At 42.2% G+C, this 26,692-nt stretch overlaps 1 protein-coding gene and 1 pseudogene across 3 annotated transcripts in view; one reads left to right on the plus strand and one right to left on the minus strand.

Moving 5' to 3' along the window:
• USP32 (ubiquitin specific peptidase 32) overlaps nt 1–26,692 on the minus strand; it is a 219,310-nt gene that overhangs the window by 163,542 nt on the left and 29,076 nt on the right. For all 3 annotated transcript variants that reach the window (XM_008011187.3, XM_037993075.2, XM_037993074.2), the window contains exon 2: nt 7,569–7,696. In XM_008011187.3, the coding sequence (XP_008009378.2) occupies nt 7,569–7,696 (128 nt within the window). The remainder of the gene's footprint in view (nt 1–7,568; nt 7,697–26,692) is intronic.
• On the plus strand, nt 14,629–15,172 carry LOC119622091 (large ribosomal subunit protein eL21-like; annotated as a pseudogene).

The raw sequence follows: 26,692 nt of genomic DNA on the forward strand, positions 1-26,692 counted from the left end.
TTTAGTACAGACGGGAGTTTCACCATGTTGGCCAGGCTGGTCTCAAACTCCTGACCTCAGGTGATCTGTTTACCTCGGCCTCCCAAAGTACTGGGATTGCAGGCATGAGTCACCGTGCCCGGATTAGAAGAACAAAAAATATTAAGTACACTAATCTATTCTCAAAACAGTATGTCTAATGAGATATACACGTAAGTGCTAAAAGGTATAAATGGCCGGGCACAGTGGCTTACACCTGTAATCCCAGCACTTTAGGAGGCCGAGGCAGGGGGATCACCTGAGGTCAGGAGTTCGAAACCAGTCTGGCCAACATGCTAAAAACCCGTCTCTACTAAAAATACAAAAATTAGCCAGGTGTGGTGGTGGGCACCTGCACTCCCAGCTACTTGGGAGGCTGAGGCAGGAGAATCGCTTGAACCTAGGAGGCGGAGTTTGCAGTGAGCTGAGATCATGCCATTGCCCTCCACCCTGGGCAACAAGAGCAAAACTCCATCTCGGGGAAAAAAAAAAAAGTATAAACTGCCATGACTTCTTATTCCTCACCTAAAATATTGTCTGCACTGGAATTTGTAACAGTAAGTCTTCAGAAGTAAAAATTAGAGCTCCAATAATCCTAGATAAATCTCTCTTTTGCTCTAAAAATATTTGGCCGGGCGCAGTGGCTCAAGCCTGTAATCTCAGCACTTTGGGAGGCCAAGACGGGCGGATCACGAGGTCAGGAGATTGAGACCATCCTGGCTAACACGGTGAAACCCCGTCTCTACTAAAAAAGACAAAAACTTAGCCGGGCGAGGTGGCGGGCGCCTGTAGTCCCAGCTACTCCAGAGGCTGAGGCAGGAGAATGGCGTGAACCCGGGAGGCAGAGCTTGCAGTGAGCTGAGATCCGGCCACTGCACTCCAGCCTGGGCGACAGAGCAAGACTCCATCTCAAAAAAAATAAATAAATAAAATAAAAAATAAAAATATAAAGCTACTGTTTTCAGGAAAACAATTTAGAAACTTACACTGCTCCCTTATATAATATATTCTAAAATGGTTATCCTTTTTAAGTGCATGATCCTTTTATACTAAAATCCCAAAAAACCTTTCCTTGCTCTTAAAAAATATGTTATTGGCCGGGCGCGGTGGCTCAAGCCTGTAATCCCAGCACTTTGGGAGGCCGAGACGGGCGGATCACGAGGTCAGGAGATCGAGACCATCCTGGCTAACACGGTGAAACCCCGTCTCTACTAAAAAAAATACAAAAAACTAGCCGGGCGAGGTGGCGGGCGCCTGTAGTCCCAGCTACTCCGGAGGCTGAGGCAGGAGAATGGCGTAAACCCGGGAGGCGGAGCTTGCAGTGAGCTGAGATTCGGCCACTGCACTCCAGCCTGGGCGACAGAGCGAGACTCCGTCTCAAAAAAAAAAAAAAAAAAAAAATATATATATATATATATGTTATTACTTTTACTATTAAAACAAAACATCAGGGGGAGGGGGAAGGGATAGCATTAGGAGATATACCTAATGTAAATGACGAGTTAAAGGGTGCAGCACACCAACATGGCACATGTATACATATGTAACAACCTGCACGTTGTGCACATGTACCCTAGAACTTAAAGTATAACAAAAAAACACAAATTATTAGCTAGGGAATAAAGTTCTTTCCATCTACAATTGGCAGCTTGTGTAGTCCTGTAGCTTTCTTTATAGATATATTGATATTAAAATATTGTTATTGTATCTCAAAACATTAATTTCAGAATCTCACCAAGAATAATGATCCTCTGTTTACTCAGACTTAAAGGTCCAAGCTCTCCATAGGATTTTTTTTTCTCCGTAGGATTTTAAAACAGAACTCACAAGGGTCATATGTACTGACCCTTCCCAAGCTTTGCAACTAATTACCTTGTTTATAAATCCCATCATTTAACTTGATCTCCCTGCAGTTGTGGAACATAGATCATCCATTCCACGAGTCTATCTACCCTCTAAAACTAAATTCAAGCTTCAAAATTACCAGCCCTGCCAGGCTCACTGGCTCACACCTGTAATCCCAACACTTTGGGAGGCCGAGGTGGGAGGATTGTTTGAGCTCAGGAGTTCAAAACCAGCCTGGGCAAGCTGGCAAAACCATGATTCTACAAAAAATACAAAAATCCTTTGTCTTTTTAGATCTTTGTTGGTTTAAAGTCTGCTTTATCAGAGACTAGGATTGCAACCCCTGCTTTTTTTTGGCTTTCCATTTGCTTGGTAGATCTTCCTCCATCCCTTTATTTTGAGCCTATGTGCGTCTTTGCATGTGAGATGGGTCTCCTGAATAAAGCACACCTATGGGTCTTGACTCTTTATCCAATTTGCCAATCTATGCCTTTTAATTGGGGCATTTAGCCCATTTACATTTAAGGTTAATATTGTTATGTGTGAATTTGATCCTGTCATTATGATGTTAGCTGGTTATTTTGCCCGTTAATTGATGCAGTTTCTTCACAGCATTGATGGTCTTTACAATTTGTGGGTAATCTGACCTTTCTCTCTGGCTGCCCTTAACATTTTTTCCTTCATTTCAACCTTGGTGAATCTGACAATTATGTGTCTTGGGGTTGCTCTTCTCGAGGAGTATCTTTGTGGTGTTCTTTGTGTTTCCTGAATTTGAATGTTGGCCTGCCTTGCTAGGTTGGGGAAGTTCTCCTGGATAATATCCTAAAGAGTGTTTTCCAGCTTGGTTCCATTCTCCCCATCACTTTTTGCAGTGGCTGGTAGCAGTTATTTCTTTCCATGTTTACTGCTTCTTTCAGGAGCTCTTGTAAGGCAGGCCTGGTGGTGACAAAATCTCTCAGCACTTGCTCGTCTGTAAAGGATTTTATTTCTCCTTCACTTATGAAGCTTAGTTTGGCTGGATATGAAATTCTGGGTTGAAAATTCTTTTCTTTAAGAATGTTGAATATTGGCCCCCACTCTCTTCTGGCTTGTAGGGCTTTTGCCGAGAGAACACCAATCAAACGTAGATTTGGTCTTTTCACATAGTCTCATGTTTCTTGGAGGCTTTGTTCATTTCTTTTTACTCTTTTTTCTCTAACCTTGTCTTCTCACTTTATTTCATTAATTAGATCTTCGATTACTGATACCCTTTCTTCCACTTGATCAAATCGGCTACTGAAGCTTGTGCATGCATCACAAAGTTCTCATGCCATGGTTTTCAGCTCCATCAGGTCATTTAGGGTCTTCTCTACACTGTTTATTCTAGTTAGCCATTCGTCTAACCTTTTTTCAAGGTTTTCAGCTTCCTTGCTATGGGTTCGAACATCCTCCTTTAGCTCGGAGAAGTTTGTTATTACCGACCTTCTGAAGCCTACTTCTGTTAACTCGTCAAAGTCATTCTCTGTCTGACTTTGTTCCTTTGATCCTTTGGAGGAGATGAGGCACTCTGATTTTTAGAATTTTCAGCTTTTCTGCTCTGGTTTCTCCCCATCTTTGTAGTTTTTAATCTACGTTTGGTCTTTGATGTTGGTGACCTACAGATGGGATTTTGGTGTAGGTGTCTTTTCTGTTGATTTTGATGCTATTCCTTTCTGTTTGTTAGTTTTCCTTCTGACAGTCAGGTCCTTCAGCTGCAGGTCTGTTGGAGTTTGCTGGAGGTCCACTCAAGACCCTGTTTGCCTCGGTATCACCAGTAGAGGCTGCAGAACAGCAAATATTGCGGAATAGCAAATATTGCTGCCCAATCCTTCCTCTGGAAGCTTTATCCCAGAGGGGCACCCACCTATATGAGGTGTCTGTAGGCCCCTACTCAGAGGTGTCACCCAGTTAGGCTACACGGAGGTCAGGGACCCACTTGAGGAGGCAGTCTGTCCATTCTCAGAGCTCAAACGCCATGCTGGGAGAGCCACTGCTCTTTTCAGAGCTGTCAGACAGGACGTTTAAGTCTGCAGAAGTTGTCTGCTGCGTTTTGTTCAGCTATGCCCTGCCCACAGAGGTGGAGTCTAGAGGTAGTAGGCCTTGCTGAGCTGAGGTGGGCTCCACCCAGTTCAAGCTTCCTGGCAGCTTTGTTTACCTACTCAAGCCTCAGCAATGGCGGACGCCCCTCAGCCAGGCTGTCACCTCACAGTTTGATCTCAGACTGCTGTGCTAGCAGTGAGCAAGGCTCTGTGGGCATGGGACCCGCGGAGTCAGGCACGGGAGAGAATCTCCTTCTCTGCTGGTTCCTAAGACCTTGGGGAAAGTGCAGTATTTGAATAGGAGTGTACTGTTTTTCTCGGTACAGTCTGACACAGATTCCCTTGGCTAGGAAAGGGAAATCCTCTGACCCCTTGTGCTTCCTGGGTGAGGCGACGCCCTGCCCTGCTTCAGCTCGCCCTCCGTGGGCTGCACCCATTGTCCAACCAGTCCCAATGAGATGAACCAGGTACCTCAGTTGGAAATACAGAAATCATCAGTCTTCTGCATCAATCACGCTGGGAGCTGCAGACCAGAGCTGTTCCTATTTGGCCATCTTGGGCCATTACATTAATGGTAAAGGGATCAATTCAACAAGAAGAGCTATCCATCCCAAATATATATGCACCCAATGCAGGAGCACCCAGATTCATAAAGCAAGTCCTTAGAGACCTAAAAGAGACTTGGACTCCCACACAATAATAACAGGAGACTTTAATACTCTACTGTCAATATTAGACAGATCAATGAGACAGAAGGTTAACAAGTATATCCAGGACTTGAACTCAGCTCTGCACCAGGCAGACCTAACAGACATCTACAGAACTCTCCACCCCAAATCAACAGAACATACATTCTCAGCACCACATCACACTTATTCTAAAATTGACCACATAATTAGAAGTAAAGCACTCCTCAGCAAATGTAAAAGAACAGAAATCACAACAAACTGTCTCTCACACCACAGTGTAATCAAATTAGAACTCGGGATTAAGAAACTCACGCAAAACCACAAAACTACATGGAAATTGAACAACCTGCTCCTGAATGACTACTGGGTAAATAATGAAATGAAGGCAGAAATAAAGATGTTCTTTGAAACCAATGGAAGAAAGACACAGTGTACCAGAATCTCTGGGACACATTTAAAGCAGTGTGTAGAGGGAAATTTATAGCACTAAATGACCACAAGAGAAAGCAGGAAGATCTAAAATCGACACCCTAACATCACAATTAAAAGAACTAGAGAAGGCCAGAGTGGTAGCTCACGCCTGTAATCCCAGCACTTTGGGAGGCCGAGATGGGTGGATCACGAGGTCAGGAGTTCAAGACCAGCCTGGCCAAGATGGTGAAACCCCATCTCTACTAAAAACACAACAAATTAGCCGGGCATGGTGGCAGAAGCCTGTAATCCCAGCTACTCGGGAGGTTGAGGCAGGAGAATCGCTTGCACTCAGAAGGCAGAGGTTGCAGTGAGCCGAGATTGCGCCACTTCACTCCAGCCTGGGCAACAGAGTCAGACTCCATCTCAAAAAAAAAAAACTAGAGAAGCAAGAGCAAACAAAAACAAATATAATACTATATAAATCACAAGAGTCAAAAGCACACAACATATGTTAGAAATAGAAACTGTCGGCCGGATGAGGTGGCTCACGCCTGCGTTGGGAGACTGAGGTGGGGGGTCACAAGGTCAAGAGATTGAGACCATCCTACCCAACATGGTGAAACCCCATTTCTACTAAAAATACAAAAATTAGCCAGGCAAGGTGGCACGTGCCTGTAGTCCCAGCTACTTAGGAGGCTAAGGCAGGAGAATCGCTTGAACCTGGGGGTGTGGAGGTTGCAGTGAGCTAAGATCATGCCACGGCACTCTAGCCTGGGCAGCTGAGCGACACTCTGTCTCAAAAAAAAAAAAAAAGAAAGAAACTGTCTGTCAGGCGCAGTGGCTCATGCCTGTAATCCCAGCACTTTGGGAGGCCAAGGCAGGTAGATCACCTGAGGTCAGGAGTTCAAGACCAGCCTGGCCAACATGGTGAAATCTTGTCTCTACTAAAAATACAAAAAAATTAGCTGGGCATGGTGGTGGATGCCTGTAATCCCAGCTACTCGGGAGGCTGAGGCAGGAGAATCGCTTGAACCTGGGAAGCAAAACTTGCAGTGAGCCAAGATCATGTCATTGCATGCCAGCCTGGGCAACAAGAGCAAATCTCTGTCTCAAAAAAAATTGAAACTAGGGTTAATTAAAAACAGCAAACAATGGTTCTATATAATATACCAAGCCTAAAATTGCTGTAATATATATATATATATTTTTTGAGGCAGAGTCTCACTCTGTCGCCCGGGCTGGAGTGCAGTGGCATGGTCTCGACTCACTGCAACCTCCACCTCCTGGGTTCAAGCAATTCTCCTGCCTCAGCCTCCTGAGTAGCTGGGATTACAGGCACCCGCCACTAAGCCCAGCTAATTTTTTGTTACTTTTAGTAGAGATGGGGTTTCACCATGTTGGCCAGGCTGGTCTCGAACTCCTGACCTCGTGATTCACCCGCCTCAGCCTCTCAAAGTGCTGGGATTATAGGCGTGAGCCACTGCGCCCAGCCATAATTTTTATTATCTTATAAAATTTATTCTTTTTTTCTTTTGAGACAAGGTCTCACTGTCACCCAGGCTGGAATACAGTGGTGCAATCACAGCTCGCTCTAGCCTCAATCTCCCGGACTCAAACAATCCTCCTGCCTCAGCCTCCTGAGTACCTGGGACTTAACAGGCACACATCACCACGTCTGCTAATTTTTTTTGGTTGTTGTTTTTAAGTAGAGACAAGGTCTCGCTATGTTGCCCAGGCTGGTCTGGAACTCCTGAGCTCAAGTGATCCTCCTGCCTCGATCTCCCAAAGTGCTGAGATTACAGGCATAAGCCAACATACCCAGCCAATAAATTTTATTCTTATTTCTCATTTAGAATCACAAAATGCACATCTGTGTACATAACTACAAAATAGTAAACTTTTATTTTATTTTTTTAGAGACAGTGTCTCACTATATTGCCCAGATTGGACTCGAGTTCTTGGGCTTAAGCAAGCTTCCTGCTTCAGCCTCCTAAGTAGCTAGGACGATAGGTACGCACAGTGGCGCCTGGTTCAACATATTATTTTTAGAAAGAGAATATTTATATCAAGTTAGCACATTTTATCTCTACCTAAACATTTTAGTAGAACTTAAAAATTTAATTAAGTCCCAATAAGCTAGTATTTCATTTGCAACATTTAATTTTATAGAATTAACTACGTTTTACTATATGCAAAAGTTTTATTTAACATAAAATTTATAAAACATACTTGCAACATAAAAATTTTTATGTCACAGAGATTAACTTTTTAAGAATAAGAAGCCAATCATGGAAATGTTCCCATGATCATAATCAGTGGCTATTAAAGCTCAAAAGTACAAAAGAAACAGAATTACAGCTCTGTAGTACTCCCATTTGGCCTCTAAGAACATAGCCATGTTGACATCTAAAACAAAACCTTGTTTACCCACTCAGGAAGAAAAATAACTACAGGTAAGATCAAATCTGTTAAGAGCAGAAGGCTCCTCAGGAACTTAGGCTGGTGGATAACTACCTCAAAGGAAAACTTAGAACAAAACGATTACCTCAGCAACTTTTGGAGGCACTCCATCCCCAAGCACCTCCCGGATGAAGCAGTGCTGGCCCATGTAATATGAGAGTCCACATGTCCTCTTGAAGGCATCCTTCAGTCGTTTTAGCTCTACATCTGTAACTGCAATTTGGAAACAGAAGATGGGTAAGAAATCAGGAGAGAAAAGAGGTGTCTCATAATTTTTTTCAACCTGGTTCCTAAGAAAAATTGAGGCTAGACACAGTGGCTCACGCCTATAATCCCAGTACTTTGTGAGGCCAAGAGAGGTGAATCACTTAAGGCCAGGAGTTCAAGATCAGCCTGGTCAACATGGCGAAACCCCATCTCTACAAAAATTACAAAAATTAGCCAGGTGTGGTGGGGCACGCCTATAATCCCAGCTACTTGGGAGGCTGAGGCACGATAATCACTTGAACCGGGAGACGGAGGTTGCACTGAGCCAAGACCATGCCACCGCACTCCAGCCTGGACAATAGAGCGAGACTCTGTCTCAAAAAAATAAATAAATAAAAAGAAAAAAAAAAGAAAAATTGGCAAACATTACATTTCTTTTTTGGTTAAGTAAAACAAACTCTATGACATTTAGTCATAATTCTAATATTTTCAAATCTAATTTAGAAAATAAGTGTGTGTGTATATATATATATATATATATATTTTTTTTTTTTTTTTTTTTTAAAGAGATGGATCTCGCCATGTTGCCCAGGCTGCTCTTGAACTCCTGGGCTCAGGCAATCCTCCCACCTTGGCCTCCAGAAGTGCTGGGATTATAGGCATAAGCCACCATGCCAAGCCAAAATTCTTAACCCTCAATTTTCAAAAGACAAAACTTTAATATAGGCATACAAATTTTAGGCAGGGGCAAAGAAGAAGTAACAAATATTTCAAATTAGCAGGTAAGCTAAATGCCATTGGATTCTGGCATTGATGTTTTCAGTAGCAATACATTAATCTCCTTTGTGATAAAAATTATATTATTTGTACTCTTTGAGTACATCTCCATCCATGTGGAGAACAGTTCTCAAGGTTAGCTTGGATTTTGTCATTATTTACAAAGAAAATAATTAATAAATAGATGATATTAACAACCTAAAATTTTTAGATACTCATTATCAAAAATAAAAAAATTACTGAGCCATTATTTTATGCATCGAAAACTTTTTTTCACTATACGGAACAATCTCTATCTACAAGAACAAAGAAATAAACACCCTTTACTATTACATGATCAGTACCACAATCACAATGGAGGAACAGAAATGGTACCTTTGACCCACGCTAGAGAAAACAAATTCTTCCAGATGAAGAGGATTACATTAAATTTTAAAGGCTTACCCAAGCAAAATGAACAGGGACATGCTGGTCAGAAATTACAGTTTGCTTCAAAGTACAATGAAGTATAGAAACGTATGGTAAAAGTATCTTACTACAACAAAATAAAGCACAGAACAGCAAATGATAAACCTAGAAAGGTAGTGAGACCAAGTCACAGAGACTCTGTCCTGTCATAAGGAAGGGACACAGTCAGATACAACTCAGATAAAAACTGCAGGCAGCCAAGAAACAAAACACAGTTAGATATAATTCAGATAGCTTGCTTTACCAATAATATAGAGAACTGAACAAATCTGGATGCAACAGCCTGCTACTACAAGAAAAGGAGCTAAATTTGGGAAATATCCAGAGGGTCAGTAGAACTTGAAGCTAGACTGAGAGTAGAAGCAGTACTGGGAAGCTTTTTTTTTCTTTTTTTGAGATGGAGTCTTGCTCTGTCGCCCAGGCTGGAGTGCAGTGGCACAATCTCAGGTCACTGTAACCTCTGTCTCCCAGGTTCAAGCAGTTTGCCTGCCTCAACCTCCCAAGTACCTGGGACTACAGGCACTCACCACCACGCCAGGCTAATTTTTGTATTTTTAGTTTCACCATGTTGGCCAGGCTGGTCTTGAGCTCCTGACCTCAAGTGATCTGCCCACCTTGACTGGGATTACAGGCGTGAGCCACTGTGCCCAGCCAGTACTGAGAAACTTCAAGGATTATGTTATTTTGTAGACAGAGAATGTAAGAATAAGTCAGGAAAGGCCAGGCGCAGTGGCTCACGCCTGTAATCCCAGCACTTTGGGAGGCTCAGGAAAGGCCAGGCGCGGTGGCTCACGCCTGTAATCCCAGCACTTTGGGAGACCAAGGCAGGTGGATCACGAGGTCAGGAGATCGAGACCATCCTGGCGAACACGGTGAAACTCCGTCTCTACTAAAAATACAAAAGATTAGCTGGGCGTGGTGGTGGGCACCTGTAGTCCCAGACACTTGGAAGGCTGAGGCAGGAGAATGGTGTGAACCCGGGAGGTGGAGCTTGCAGTGAGCCAAGATAGACCATTGCACTCCAGCCTGGGCGACAGAGCGAGACCCTGTCTCAAAAAAAAAAAAAGGGTAAGTCAGGAAAAAAGATGATAAACTTTAAGGACACTGAATATGAGAAACTTTGGAAAATGCAATGGGGTTTTAGAATGTTAAATATAAAGCTTAAGAGAGGTTTGATAGGAGTCATCAGTATAGAGGTAGTAATTAAAACCATGAGGAAGAAGCATAATGAGACATACCAAACTACAAGAAGCCAGTGTTTGTAGTGTATACAAGAGGAAGGAAACAGAGGGAAAAACTAAGAGAGAGGAAGAAAATTGATATGGAAGAGACAGGAGAAAAGAACGATAAGCAGAAGAGTATGTGCTCCAAAGGCCCGGAAAAGGGGACTTATCAAGTTAAGGCAGAAAGGACCAGTAAGATAAAGATTAGGCCGGGTGCAGTGGCTCATACCTATAATCGTAGCACTTTGGGAGGCCAAGGCAGTAGGATGGCTTGAGGCCAGAAGTCAGAGACCATCCCAGGCAACATAGTGAGACCCTGTCTCTACAAAAACAGAAAAATTAGCCACGCATGGTGGCACATGCCTATAGCTACTCAGGAGGCTGAGATGGGAGGATCACTTGAGCCTGGGAAGTCAAGGCTGCAGTGGGCCATGATCATGCCACTGCACTCCAGCCTGGGTGACAGAGCGAGACTTTGTCTTAAAAAAAAAAAAAAGATAAAGACTAAAGAGTGCTTGGCACACAGCTAATCAATTCAATAAATGCTTGTGGTAGGAAGGGAGGGTTCATGGTTCATCAACATGTAGAGCAATGATAAAACAATAAGAATGACTAGTTTAATAAGTAGCTAGAGAAAAGTATGACTATTAGGTACTTTATTTAAAATTGGATTTATAATATTAACATTTGCAATTGAAGGAGGTAACTTCGGCTGCAGAATACGTATTTCTTCAAGATGCCTAATTTTCATTAATGGCTTTAGCAACAAATTAGGTTGTTCACATTCCAGTGAAGGAGACAAGAAAATTAAACATTAGAATAATATATTATTAGAATAACATTAGAATAATATATAATTAAATATTAGAATAACATATTAGAATATATTATGATAAAATTAATCTAATACATTAATTGTATATTAATCTAACAGATTACCTATATAACAGTATAGGTAATCACCTATACTGTTGGTTACAGATTATTTGAAGAACTACTTGGTAACATGCTTTTTAAAAATAGAATCTGGTGGCCGGGCATGATAGCTCACACCTGTAATGACAGGACTTTGGGAAACTGAGGCAAGTGCATCCCTTGAGGCCAGGAGTTCAAGACCAGTCTGGCCAACACTGTGAAATTCCACCTCTACTAAAAATACAAAAATTAGCCAGCCTAGGTGGTGGGTTACTCAGTTACTCAGGTGGCTGAGGCAGGAGGATTGCTTGAGTTGAGGAGGCACAGGTTGCAGTGAGCTGAGATAGCCCACTACACTCCAACCTGGACAATGACAGAGTGAGACTCTGTCTCAAAAAAAAAAAAACAACAAAGTATATACATATATATATAGCTATCTGATAACTAATGAATTTATTCATTTAAACTGTCGGGAAATGTACATATAAATAAGCTTTTAAAGCATTTATAAGAAGCAAACAATGTCCATCAACAAAGGACAGATTGAATAAATTATTGCATACACTTAGAATATCAGACACTGAAATGTTCCTATAGATCCATATTTACTGAAAATAAATACATTAAAATGTTCACCATACAGTGAAATGTTGAAAATTTTGAAAATAAAAATTTAAGCAAGACAGAACATATAACAGAATCAAGCCTAACTTCTGTTCTGTGGTTTTTGTTGTTGTCATTGCTTTGTTGTTGTTGTTGTTTTTTGAGATGGGGTCTCACTCTGTCACCCAGGCTGGAGTGCAGTGGCATGATCTCAGTCACTGCAACCTCCACCTCCCAGGCTCAGCAATCCTCCTGCCTCAGCCTCCTAAGTAGCTGGGACCACAGGCTCCCACTGCCACATGTGGATAATTTTTTGAATATTTAAGTAGCGATGGGGTTTTGTCATGTTGCCCAGACGGGTCTCAAACTCCTGAGCTCAAGCAATCCACCTGCCTTGGCCTCTCAAAGTGATAGGATTACAGGTGTGGTAATTTTTTTTTTTTTTTTGAGACTGAGTCTCGCTCTGTTGCCCAGGCTGGAGTGCAGTGGCATGATCTCGGCTCACTGCAACCTCCACCTCCCAGGTTCAAGCGATTCTCCTGCCTCAGCTCCCCCAGTAGAAGGGATTACAGGCACCTACCATAACACTGGGTAAATTTTATATTTTTAGTAGAGAGGGGGTTTCACCACATTGGCCAGGCTGGTCTGAAACTCCTGACCTCAAGTGATCTGCCAGCCTAGGCCTCCCAAAGTGCTGGGATTACACACATGGGCCACTGTGCCCGGCCCAGGTGTGGTAAATTTTTTAAATAAGGAAATGATATTAGTTATCTTCGTATTAGAAAGAAAAAGCAGCTTCAGAAAAGGAAAAAGGGACTTTTTAAAAATCTCTCTCTCCCTCTATCCCTCTCAGTAAAATTACAGTGAGAATAAAAGAAGATATAAACTCACAAGGACAAAGGGATAAAAAAACTACATAATGGGACGGGCGTGGTGGCTCACGCCTGTAATCCCAGCACTTTGGGAGGCGGATCCCAAAGTTTGGGAGGTGGGCGGATCACCTGAGGTCGAGAGTTCAAGATCAGCCTGACCAACATGGAGAAACCCCATCTCTACTAAAAATACAAAAAAAATTAGCCGGGCATGGTGGTGCATGCCTGTAATTCCAGCTACTCGGGAGGCTGAGGCAGGAGAATTGCTTGAACACGGGAGGCGGAGGTTGCGATGAGCCGAGATCGTGCCATTGCACTCCAGCCTGGGCAACAAGAGCGAAACTCCATCTCAAAAAAACAAAAAATAAAACAAACGAACAAAAAAAACTACATAATGGGTACAATGTACCTTACTTGGGTGATGGGTGCATTAAAATCTCAGATTTCACTACTGTACACTTCATCCATGTAACGAAAAACCACCTGTACCCCAAAAGCTATTGAAATTTTTTTTTAAACTCACAAAGACAACAATAGGAGAAGAGAGAAATGAGAACCTAAGAGACAGTCAAAATTTTCTGGTGCACATTAAGTATCTGAAGTGGTCACTGACCTAAGCCAACCCAAGAAAGTTAAAACCTAAGCACTAGCAGCCGAGAAATTCAAACAAGAAGCAAACGAATTTACCCTGACCATAGCCCCAAAAGGCTCAGAAATGGAATGTACCAATTACCACAAAAGTCAGGGGGGTAAAAGGTGAGGCTGCGAAAAAAAAATAGAGATTGGTTGAAAGTCTACAAGGAGTGGTTAGACTCTCTGGTTCCTTGCAGCACATGGCAATCAGGCACCAATCTACCACCTACCCAAACCCCCATCACCTTCACACCAACCTTTCAGCAACTCCTGGGCTCAAGTGATCCTCCCACCTCTGCTGCCCAAGTAGTTGGGACTACAGGCATGCACTACTGTGTCAGGCCCTTCCTAGCTATTTTTAAATTGTACTTTTATCTGATTATTTTCAACAAGCATTAATTAAATGTCTACTGTGCCAGGCTTTTTTTTTTTTTTTTTTGAGATGGAGTCTCACTCTGTCCCCCAGGCTAGAATGAGTGATGTCGGCTCACTGCAACCTCCGTCTCCCAGGTTCAAGCAATTCTCCTGCCTCAGCCTCCCGAGTAGCTGGAAGTACAGATGCGCACCACCACACCCAGCTAATTTTTGTATTTTCAGTAGAGACAGGGTTTCACCATGTTGGCCAGGCTGGTCTTGAACTCCTGACCTCAGGTGATCCACCTTCCCCGTCCTCCCAAAGTGCTGGGATTACAGGCATGTGCCACCGCACCCAGCTGTCAGGCATTTATTAAACATCTACTTATATCAGTCAAGATGAGTAATACATAGTCTCCATATTCTAATACTTCAAAATTTAGTAGAAAAGATAGCACACAACAAAAATAACTATAATACCAGATAGGAAACATTGAAGTAGAGGTATTCAATGGAGTTCCAAAATAGGGAATAATCAGGAAAGGCTTCTAAGTGGTGATTCCTAAAGAGTAGGGGTTCACCTGGCCAAAAAAAAAAAAAAAAAAGCAAAGGGCTATTCTGTGCAGGGAAAACACATATAAAAGAATAAAGTGACATGGATAATCAAATAATTGCAAGTAGTATGATATAAATGGAGCATAGGGTATAAGAAGCAGAGTTGCCAGAAATGAGGTTAGAATGATAATGGCAGACAAAACAGAACCCTGACTTTAGTCAAGATGATAATGTCCTTAGCTAACTGACTCTACTTTTCAGTTTCCCTTGCAACTAGAAATGGCCAATGAAATGTAGTAGAAATGACTAGGGGGGGACCTCCAAGAAGGCTTCTTAAAAGGTAACAGCTGGCAAATATCCTTTTGCTCTTATCTCTTCTTCCCACCTGGCACTCAGATACAATGACTGCATCTCCAGCAGCCATTTCACACATCTATATTTGAGTGAACGTCAAAGTTATAAGCCATACAGTAAGGATGGCGAGATCAAAAAGATTTTTAAAAGCCTAGATGGCCTTTCGGCCGGAACCGCCATCTTCCAGTAATTTGCCAAAATGACGAACACAAAGGGAAAGAGTAGAGGCAACCGATACATGTTCTCTAGGCCTTTTAGAAAACATGGAGTTTGTTCCTTTGGCCACATATATGCGAATCTTTAAGAAAGGTGGTATCATAGACATCAAGGGAATGGGTACTGTTCAAAAAGGAATGCCCCACAAGTGTTACCATGGCAAAACTGTAAGAGTCTACCATGTTACCCAGCATGCTGTTGGCATTGTAAACAAACAAGTTAAGGGCAAGATTCTTGCCAAGAGAATTAATGTGCGTATTGAGCACATTAAGCACTCTAAGAGCCGAGATAGCTTCCTGAAACGCGTGAAGGAAAATGATCAGAAAAAGAAAGAAGCCAAAGAGAAAGGTACCTGGGTTCAACTGAAGCGCCAGCCTGCTCCACCCAGAGAAGCACACTTTGTGAGAACCAATAGGAAGGAGCCTGAGCTGCTGGAACCTATTCCCTATGAATTCATGGCATAATAGATGTTAAAAAAATAAAATAAAGGACCTCTGGGCTGAAAAAAAGAAAAAAGCCTAGATGACCATGGAACTGCCATATGACTCTTGGATATCCTACTTCTAGATTTACGTGTGAAAACAATAAACCCTTATATCTTATTTAAACCATTATTTTGTTTAATATACATCCAGACTTAAACCTAACTGATAAAGGTATCAGGTACAAGTTTATGGAAGGACATTCTAAGCCATGTTAAAAATCCTTTCCTGGCTTTAAACAAAGAACTAACCATCAGGTTTACATGCACACTGGTGTCAATGCAATAAACAGACTGGGAAAAGGTCAGAATGGCCATATAAAGACCAGTTGAGCGGTTACTGCTTTTGTTCACACAAGAGATGAACTCAAGAGAAGAACTCCAAGGCATGGCCTCAAGCGATCCTCCCACCTCTGTCTCCAAAGTGCTGGGATTACAGGCCTAAGGCATAAAGTAAAAAGGGAGGTAAGAAGGCACATTCAAGAGATAAAGGTAACTGAACAGGGTTCACTGAATAATTAGCTACCAAAGGACAAGAAAGAAAAAATGATCTTTGATGATTTCAAGGCGTCTGCCTGTTTCTAAGATATAGTCAGTGCTACTGATGAAGATAAGTCTAGGGGAGAATTTAAATATATTACATTGTATTTACATTTCTCTTATGAACTGAATGTATGTGTCCTTCCCTCAAATTCATATGTTGAAGCCCTAACACACAGTGTGGCTGTATTTGGGGTAAGGAAGCAATTATTATTAAATAAGCTTGTAAGGATAGGACCCTGACCTTACAAGATTAGTGTTCATATAAGAGACACCAGAGGGCTCAAGCGCAACATAGGCACAGAGGAAAGAGCATGTATGGATGTAGCGAGCAGGAAAGGCTATCTTCTGCAAGCCAGGAAGAGAACCCTCACCAAAAACAAAACCTTGCTGGAACCAAACGTTATTTCCAACAGGAAATAATATTTCTGTCGTTTAAGCATCCAGTCTTTGGTATTTTGTGATGGTAGCCCAAGCTGACTACTATCATTTCTATAGTACCAATAGTAAATAGACCAACTCCTCCATTTTAATTTAGATAGAGGCCGGCATGGTGGCTCACACCTGTAATCCCAGAACTTTGGGAGGCCAAAGCAGGTGGATCACTGGAGGCCAGGAGTTCAAGACCAGCTTGGCCAACACGGAGAAACACCATCTCTACTAAAAATACAAAAATGGACAGGCGTGGTGGCTCACACCTGTAATCTCAGCACTTTGGGAGGCAGAGGCGAGTGGATCACTTGAGTTCAGGAGATCGAGACCAGCCTGGCCAACATGGTGAAACCCCATCTCTACTAAAAATACAAAAAAAATTAGCCGGGCGTGGTGGCGGGCACCCGTAGTCCCAGCTACTCGGGAGACTGAGGCAAGAGAATCGCTTGAACCCTGGAAGCAGAACTTGTAGTGAGCCGAGATCGCGCCACTGCACTCCAGCCTGGGCGACAGAGCAAGACTCCGTCTAAAAAAAAAAAAAAAAATTAGCCAGGGATGGTGGTGCACACCTATAATCCCAACCACTCAGAAGGCTGAGGCAGGAGAATCGTTTGAACCCGGGAGGCAGAGGTTGCAGTGAGCAGAGACCGCACCACCGCACTCCAGCCTGGTGACAGAGAGAGACTCTGTCTAAAAAAAATAAAAAATAAAAAATAATTTAGATAATCTATGTAAATGGCTTTTACAAAGTCATATGAAGAGATTGGAACTCACTGTCCATGAAAGGAAAATAAAATTATGTACTTAACAATGCACAAAACAAACATGAGAGCAGCACAATGCTCACTGTCATGCTCTAAACTCTTAGAAGTTACCTTGTCTACACCAGTAGTTATTCACCTTTTCTGCAGTGACACAGGATGGATGTTGTCATTACCATGAGCATTCCCTAAATTCTAGCGGCAACTATACTCTTTACTTCCAGTCAAGAAATCAGATGCATGTGTGAAATGCATGAAATTAAATCCATTTTTGTAAAGGTAAGTTTTTTTCTTAAAGTTCAATACTTTATTATTATTACTCATTTAGATGGTATAAAATATTTCACAATAAACCACAATACTGGTGTTCTATTCCCCTATTATATGCTGCTTTATATCATAACTTTTTTCCAAAGGTAATATTTGTCTTATCTCTCCAGGTATATTTAAGCATCTTAAGAGCAAAGACCAAGTCTATTCTTCATCTCTATTTCTTTCTCTTAAGACAGCCAAGGCAGGACCATGCATTCAGATTTCTGTTACAGGATAGGAATTGCTTTTTTAACAGTGGTTCCAAAGGCAAAGAGGAAAATTTAACAACATCTGAATCAGAGGATAACCACAGAGATAAATAAACATTGGGAAATATGCCTTTCACTGCCAAAGTGGGCTAAGAATTTACAAACCTAGGACAAGAAACTGTATAATGCAGCAAAGAAACACAACCAACTATTTGTAAATCTGCTTGGTGCAGCTGATCTGAAGTGAATTAACCTACCACCAAAAGTCACTTTGGTAGGGTCCCTGCTAAAAAGAACTACTGCAGAGCCACTTCAGGTAGATGATAAAATCCAGATGGGGCATCTCAGGCAAGAGCGGGCCTACAACTAGCAATTTTTTTGCTACTGGTGACTTTGTACCAAATGTCCATGAACAAATGAATCCAAAAAAGTATGATATAAGGCCAGGTGTGTGGCTCACGCCTGTAATCCCAGCACTTTGGGAGGTCGAGGTGGGCAGATCACTTGAGGTCAGGAGTTCAAAACCAGCCTGGCCAACAGAGTTTGCCCCCTCTCTACTAAAAATACAAAAATTATCTGGGCATAGTGGCGATGCCTGTAGTCCCAGCTACTCAGGAGACTGAGGCAGGAGGATCACTTGAACCCAGGAGGTGGAGGTTGCAGTGAGCCAAGATAGCGCCACTGCATTCCAGCCTGGGCAACATAGTGAGGTTCTGCCTCAAAAACAAAAACTTAAAAGTATGACACATTCTTATTATAGAATACTTTTCAGCACAAAAAGGAAAAAACAGCTGGGCGCGGTGGCTCACGCCTGTAATCCCAGCACTTTGGGAGGCCGAGGTGGGCGGATCACAAGGTCAGGAGATCAAGACCATCCTGGCTAACACGGTGAAACCCCGTCTCTACTAAAAATACAAAAACTAGCCGGGCGTGGTGGCGGTGCCTGTAGTCCCGGCTACTCGGGAGGCTGAGGCAGGAGAATGGCGTAAACCTGGGAGGCGGAGCTTGCAGTGAGCTGAGATCCGGCCACCGCACTCCAGCCTGGGCGACAGAGCGAGTCTCAAAAAAAAAAAAAAAAAAAAAAAGAGGCTAACCAAAAAATTTGAAAGGAAAACCTGGAAAACAGCAAGTCCTCAAGGGCTTTAAAAGGCTCTGATATATTCCTGGAAATCCAAAAGGCCACCTGCATATGGAGAGCTGTGCATGTGCCCCCAAATTCCCGTATCTCTCACTTCGGCTGACCTTAAACTCCACACAAGCAGGAAGTAAAGGCTAAAGCAGAGTTGTAAACTGACTGTGCAACATTTGAAGACACACCTGAGTAGTATAGAACCCCTCAACTAAGGCTGAACTTATAGGTTCAAGGCATTTTTTTAAATCCCTGTCCAATCATTAGCTGACCACTAAGCTAAATAAGCACACACAAAAAAGAATACAAACTTATAAAATCAGTCCAAGAAAGTCACTATGCAAATAAATAACAGCAGGAACAACAACAAATAGCAGTAACAAAACTTGAAGTAGGAAATCCAATTTCCAGAGCTGCCACACTACAGTACTTAAAATGTCTCATTTTCAACAAAAAATTGCAAAGCATTCAAACAAGAAAATGAAGCCCATACACAGGAAAAAGGGCATTAAATAGAAACTGTCTGTAGGCAAGTCCAGATATTTGATTTACTAGGTAAACACTTTAAATGAATTATTTATAAACAAGTTCAAAGAAGAAAAAAAAAACATGCCTAATGACTTCCAGTATGAGAACACTGTCTCATACTTGAGAGCAAATGGAGAATATCAATAGTGAGATGAGATGGGAAATTATAAAAAGAAACCAATTAACAATTCTAGAATTGAAAAGTATGAGGTTGCAGTGAACTGTGACTGCATCACTGCACTCCAGCCGAGGCAACACAGTAAGACCTTGTCTCAAAAAAATAAAACAATTAACAAAACTTGAAGATAGTCAATTTTGATTATCCAGTCTGAGGAAGAGAAAGAACAATAAATGAAGAGGCCAGGCACTGGCTCACACCTCCAATCTCAGCACTCTGAGTGGTCCAGGTGGGCAGACAGCTTGAGACCAGGAGTTCAAGACCAGCTGGGGCAACACAAGGAGACCTCATCTCCTCATCTCTACAAAAAATAAATAATAATCACGCAGGCATGGTGACACACGCCTATGGTTCCAGCTACATGGGAAGCCAAGGCAGGAGGACTGCTTGAGCCCAGGAGTTGGAGGCTGCAGTGAGTTATGACTGAACCCCTGCACTCCAGCCTGGGCAGCAGAGCAAGACCTTGTCTCTTAAAAACTAAAAAATAGGCCGGGCGCGGTAGCTCACGCCTGTAATCCCAGCACTTTGGGAGGCCGAGCCGGGTGGATCACGAGGTCAGGAGATGGAGACCATCCTGGCTAACATGGTGAAACCCTGCCTCTACTAAAAATACAAAAAATTAGTTGGGCGTGGTGGCGGGCGCCTGTAATCCCAGCTACTTGGGAGGCTGAGGCAGGAGAATGGCGAACCCGGGAGGTGGAGCTTACAGTGAGCCAAGATGGTGCCACTGCACTCCAGCCTGGGTGACAGAGTGGGACTCCATCTCAAAAAAATAAAATAAAATAAAAAATAAATATATATATAAATATATATGATATATATATATATATATATACATCATATGCATAATCATACATCTCTTACTGACAATTCCCAATTCCTTACACAAAAGGACAAAAATTTCCTAAGGGTACCTTTATCTTTCCAAGTGATTAATAGTAGTTAATATCATTAAACACTCTCAGGTTGAAGCTGAATTAATCTCTGGAAAGGGCTGGATGACCTAGCAGTGAAGATTATTCATATTCTCAAGCCTTAGCATTTAGATTTTTTTTTTTTTTTTTTTTGAGACGGAGTTTCACTCTTGTTGCCCAGGCTGGAGTGCAATGGTGCGATCTCAGTTCACTGCAACCTCCGCCTACCAGGTTCAAGTGGTTCTCCTGCCTCAGCATCCCAAGTAGCTGGGATTACAGGCATGTGCCACCACACCCAGCTAATTTTATATTTTTAGTCGAGACGGGGTTTTACCATGTGGGTCGGGCTGGTCTCGAACTCCTGATCTCTGGTGATCTACCCACCTCCAACTCCCAAAGCGCTGGGATTACAGGTGTGAGCCAACACACCCAGTCCTAGATACATTTTTAAATGACTTTTTCCATTTAATTATTATTCTGCTTCATCTAGCATTCCCATAGTATTGTTTCTACTACTTTTTTATTGCAAATATAGAGTATTTCAGCTATACTATGACTTAATTTTCTGTAAGCCACCACCCTATGAACCTAATCATCACTTAAAACATTATTTCTATGGGAAAATAAGTTTTAAATTCCAGATAAACTTTTGAACACAATCCAGGCTGGGCACAGTACCTCACACTTGTAATGCCAGCACTTTGGGAGGCTGAGGTGGGTGGATCACTTGAGGTCAGGAGTTCGAGGCCACCCTGGCCAACATGGTAAAATTTCATCTCTACCAAAAATACAAAAATTAACCAGGTGTGGTGGCGGGTACCCGTAGTCCCAGCTACTTGCTAGGCTGAGGTGGGAGATTCATTGAACCCAGAAGGTGGAGGTTGCAGTGAGCCAAGATCACGCCACTGCACTACAGCCTGGGTAACAGAGCAAGGCTCTGTCTCAAAAAAAATAAAAATAAAAATAAAGGTAATAATCCTCTGTGCATCAAGATAAAAGACCACTAGGAAAACAGAAGGCCAAGTAAGTTTTTAACATCTAAAAATGAGATTTTAAAATGAGCATTATTCTGGCCGGGCGCGGTGGCTCAAGCCTGTAATCCCAGCACTTTGGGAGGCCGAGACGGGCAGATCATGAGGTCAGGAGATCGAGACCATCCTGGCTAACCCAGTGAAACCCCGTCTCTACTAAAAAATACAAAAAACTAGCCGGGCAAGGTGGCAGGCGCCTGTAGTCCCAGCTACCTGGGAGGCTGAGGCAGGAGAATGGCGTGAACCCGGGAGGTGGAGCTTGCAGTGAGCTGAGATCCGGCCACTGCACTCCAGCCTGGGCGACAGAGCAAGACTCGGTCTCAAAAAAAAAAAAAAAATGAGCATTATTCTTACAGAAGGAGTTTATCGCAGATGTAATTTTGAGAAACTAGATGAGACCCGATATTGAGAATGACAGTGCTTCATAAGGTTTTGATATTACATCATGGGGCACCACTGACAACTAAGAAAATATAGCTTAGTCTATGGTTACAGGGCCCAGAGGGATGTCACTTGACAAGATTGAGAATCTCTGGCCAAAAAGATTTAAAATGTTATAACACACAATAAATTGATAAAAATTAAAAATGCAAACCTTAGAACCAGAAGGTAGAGACATACGAGAAGTTCTAGCTGTTGCAAACTACTTATCATTCCCTAACCACATTATGTTCACTGCTACTGTCCTTGCAGTGTCCTCTGCCTATGAGCTCCTATCATACTCTGAACAACAATCCAACATCCTTCAAGGCTTGGCTTAATGTCCCTCCTTTATTTTTTGGAAGCCTATTCTAATTGCTTCCATGCCCCACCACCTAAAGTTAGGTGTCCCTCCTACAAAATAATTTTCCTTATAATCACTTATTCAATATCAAATTCTCAATGCTTTAACTTTAAAATAACACAGCTTATATGGAATTTGTTTATTGAATTGTATATCTCCCCTCTGCTCTTTAAGAACAGAGAGACTGCCTTATTTATATGTATCCCCAACACCCAGCAAAGAACCTTAAATATTATTGATATTTTTGGATAAAGACAGAATTTTTTAAATGATCAAATGAATGTGCTATCTATTCTCTTGTCCAAGGCCTTATGCTTATTACTGAACCTCAGCATCTAGAACAACTTCTGATGCACAGTAAGAACTCAGAAAAAATGTTTTTTCAAGCAGGACACAGTGGCTCAAGCCTGTAATTCCAGAACTTTGGGAGGATGAGATGAGAGGATCACTTGAGCCCAGGAGTTTGAGACCAGCCTGAGCCACACAGGGAGACCCTGTCTCTACAAAAAATAAAAATATTAGCATGGTGATGTGCACCTGTAGTCACAGCTACTCAGGAAGCTGAGGTGGGAGGATCACTTCAGTCCGGGATTGGAGACTGCAGTGACCTATGATTGAACCACTGTACTCCAGCACTCCATGCAGAATGAGACCTTGTCTCTGAACATAATAGATAAATGAAGAGTTCATAGAAACATGAAAATGTTTGTAAGACAAAGATTCTTTTTTCTTTTTTCTTTTTTGGGACGGAGTCTTGCTTTGTTGCCCAGGCTGGAGTGCAGTGGTGCAATCTCGGCTCGCTGCGAGCTCCACCTCCCAGGTTCACACCATTCTCCTGCCTCAGCCTCCAGAGTAGCTGGGACTACAGGCACCTGCCACCATGCCCGGCCAATGTTTTTGTATTTTTAGTAGAAACAGGGTTTCACTGTGTTAGCCAGGATGGTCTCGATCTCCTGACCTTGTGATCTGCCTGCCTCAGCCTCCTAAAGTGCTGGGATTACAAGCGTGAGCCACCACGCCCAGCCCTGTAAGACAAAGATTCTTAAAACTCGCCAGGTACAGTGGCTCACACCTGTAAACCCAGCATTTTGGGAAGCAAGGTGGCCTCCTGACTTCAGGTCAGGAGTTTTGACACCAGCCTGGCCAACATGGCAAAACCCTGTCTCTACTAAAAATATAAAAATTAGGCCGGGCGCAGTGGCTCACACCTGTAATCCCAGCACTTTGGGAGGCTGAGGTGGATCACCTGAGGTCAGGAGTTCAAGACCAGCCTGGCAAACATGGAGAAACCCCACATCTACTAAAAATACAAAAGGTAGCCAGGCATGGTGGCATGTGCCTGTAGTCCCAGTTACTTGGGAGGCTGAGGCAGGAGAATCGCTTGAGCCTGGAGGCGGAGGTTGCAGGGAGGCGGAGGCTGCAGTGAGCTGAGATCACATGACTCCATCTCAAAAAAAAAAAAAAAAAACTATACAAAATATATACAGAAGTAGATGATGATGTGAAAAAAATGTGGTTGTGCTGGGATTAATTTTTTAAATTAGTTTTTCATTACACAAGCAGTAAGTGAATGCATTCTTCTTCTAAATTCAAACAGTATACATAAAGTAGGCCGGCCGTGGTGGCTCACACCTATAATCCCAGCACTTTGGGAGGCTGAGGCAGGCAGATGGCTTGAGGTCAGGAGTTTGAGACCAGCCTGGCCAACATGGCGAAACCCCATCTCTACTGAAAATACAAAAATTAGCCAGATGTGTTGGCATATGCCTGTAATTCCATCTACAGGGGAGACTGAGGCAGGAAAATTGTTTGAACCTGAGAGGTGGAGGTTGAAGTGAGCTGAGAACATGCCACTGCACTCCAGCCTGGGCAACAGAGCAACACTGCCTCAAAACAAACAAACAACAACAACAAAAACCCTGCATATATAAAGCTAAAGATACCAGTACCATAAAATCCTACTTACTTCCTCCCTTCAGTCCTAATCCCTCCCATACCCATTCAGTCTTCCCCAAGAGATAATCAGTTTGGTTTGTCTCCTTTCAGATCTTTTTCCATGCTATTATAAGATGTACCCCCACAGAAACAGTGGTTAGCATATGATACATGTTATAATGCAACTTACTACATATAGATTTAGTTCATTCCTTATGTGCTATATAGTATTTCATTATATAACATTAGTAATATACAGGTATTCACTTACTGTTCATATTTAGGCTGTTACCCATTTTTTTCCTTCACACCCTTGTCATGGAAAATCATATACATGCCTCCTTAGATACATATAGAGAGTGCCTCTCCAGTGAGCACTAGGGTCATTCCCATTTTTTTGGCTTAATACATATTGCCAAACTTCCTTCCAAGTGGCTCTACCAATTTACATTCCCACAATTGTGCTTTTCCTAGCCTCCTGTTCACTACTGCTTATATAGTTTCTACAATTCAACTTTTTAAAAATTATAAAAGAATCTATCCTGTATAGCTAAGGGTAGCTGTTTAAACAATGAAGAAAAATAAATATCCACTTATCCTGTCATTCAGAAGGTATAAATCTGGCACCCTGCTATTATATCCTAATTTCTATTCCCAAGCAGATCATCTGTAATTCAAAGTAGAAAGCAGTATGGAGATATATATATATATATATGCCATTTGGCCTCAATGCTCAATGTTAACACAAAGATATAGTGTTAACAGTATTACCATATGTGGGTGTGTGCCTGGAAACTAAAAGTGGATCCACTCTTCCCTTCTACTATGTCCATACAAAGTTGTTATTGGCTTTACCACAATACACATGGTTAGTACAGCCTGTAGAATGGATTGTGGCTCCATATCTTTACTTCACAGACTGCCAGTGTCTGTAATCAAAATGAACCACCCCATCTTTGCAAAGCATCAGGTTGCCCCATCTGCCACTACTTCTGTTCCCCCAGCATCCCCGAGCTTGAATTCATCACACTAAAAAAATCGTAGTCTGAGAAAATTCTGCTCTTTTCTATCACAAAGTTCTTATTAACAAGCATAAAAATGTGAAGAAAAATATAGAATGAAATCTGTATGTTGTACAACAAAGCTACTTTGTCCGTGAATCAACCAGTAACAATTTATAAACTTTAGAGGACAAATGGAGAAATACGCAAGTTGGATGGGTTTTCCTCTACTAAGAATGAATGCTCCCATTCTGAAACATGTAAAATGTGCCACTATAAAATTAACAATTTCAATTAATTTCTGAGGAGGAATGTGTCTTTGAAAACTGCCCATAAGAACAGAACATAAATTTAAAAAGATATCACTTAGTTTATTGTTACAGGAAATCTGTTGTACATTTAAACGCTGCAGGAGAGTCTTAAACATATCATGGAGAGAATGTCCTTAAGCATTCATTAGTTTTTTTCGTTTCCATAATATAACAAAATGACTATTTAACATATGTTGATGACAAATGTTCTAGTTTATTCATTTGCTTCCAGCAGTTTCTCAAATCAAATACACAATTTATCATTCTCCTGGTTCATAAACTTCTGAAGCTATCAAAAATGTGGCACTCATCAGTTCAACTACATTAAAAAATGTTTCCAAGTATCCTTCTTTCCCCCAGGAGAGAAAAAAAAAAAACCACCTTAGTCAAAAGATAGCTAACAGCCCAATTTCCTTTACAAATCTAACCAAATTGTAATAACTGGTTGTCTTTAACTCATTAAACAAAATAAGATTAATAATAAAAGTCACGTCTAATCCAGTATTTTACTCTTTAAAAAGAATTTTCAGCCAGGCACAGTGGCTCAGGTCTATAATCCTAGCATTTGGGAGACTAAGGAGGGAAGATCACATGAGACCAAGAGTTCAAGACCAGCCTGGGCAACAAAGTGAGACCCCCATCTCTATTTTTAAAAATAGTATTACATTTTTTAAATTAAAAAAAAATTTTTTTGAGGCCAGGTGCAGTGGCTCATGCCTGTAATCCCAGCACTTTGGGAGGCTGAGGCAGGCGGATTGCCTGAGCTCAGGAGTTCGCGACCAGCCTAGGCAACACGATGAAACCCCGTCTCTACTAAAATACAAAAAACTAGCCGGGCATGGCGGCGTGCGCCTGCAGTCCCAACTACTCAGGAGGCTGAGGCAGAAGAACTGCTTGAACCCGGGAGGCGGAGGTTGCAGTGAACCGAGATCGTGCCACTGCACTCCAGCCTGGGTGACACAGCGAGACTCCATCACAAAAAAAAAAAAAAAAAAAAAAAATTTGAGACAGGGTCTCACTCTGTTGCCAAGGCTGGAGTACAGTGGTGCACTGTAGGGTTGACTTCCCACTCTCACCCTCCTTAGTAGCTGGGACCACAGGTCCATGCCGCCATGCCCAGCTAATTTTTTGTTTTTTTGAGGGGTTTTTTGGTGGAGATGGAGTCTCCCTATGTTGCCCAGGCTAGTCTCAAACACCTGGGCTCAAGCAATCCTCCCACCTCAGCCTCCCAAAGTGTTGGGATTATAACGTGAGTCACTGTACCTGAATAGGTATAATTTCATAAAATTCTTATAATTTATCAACTCTGTGTTGGTTCTTTTGTTTTTGGGAGAAGGAAGGGAAGAGGAAGGGAGGGAGAAAGAAGGAAGTGGTGGGGGGCACCTTACACACAAGGTTACAAGTTTTCAGGTTCCCTAAAGGAAATAGTGATGATTCTCTTTCACTGTTATTCCCCCAAAACATGCTTAATCTGTTCACGCTGCTA

This window comes from Chlorocebus sabaeus, chromosome 16 (genome assembly GCF_047675955.1).
Source record: "Chlorocebus sabaeus isolate Y175 chromosome 16, mChlSab1.0.hap1, whole genome shotgun sequence".
NCBI lineage: Eukaryota > Metazoa > Chordata > Mammalia > Primates > Cercopithecidae > Chlorocebus > Chlorocebus sabaeus.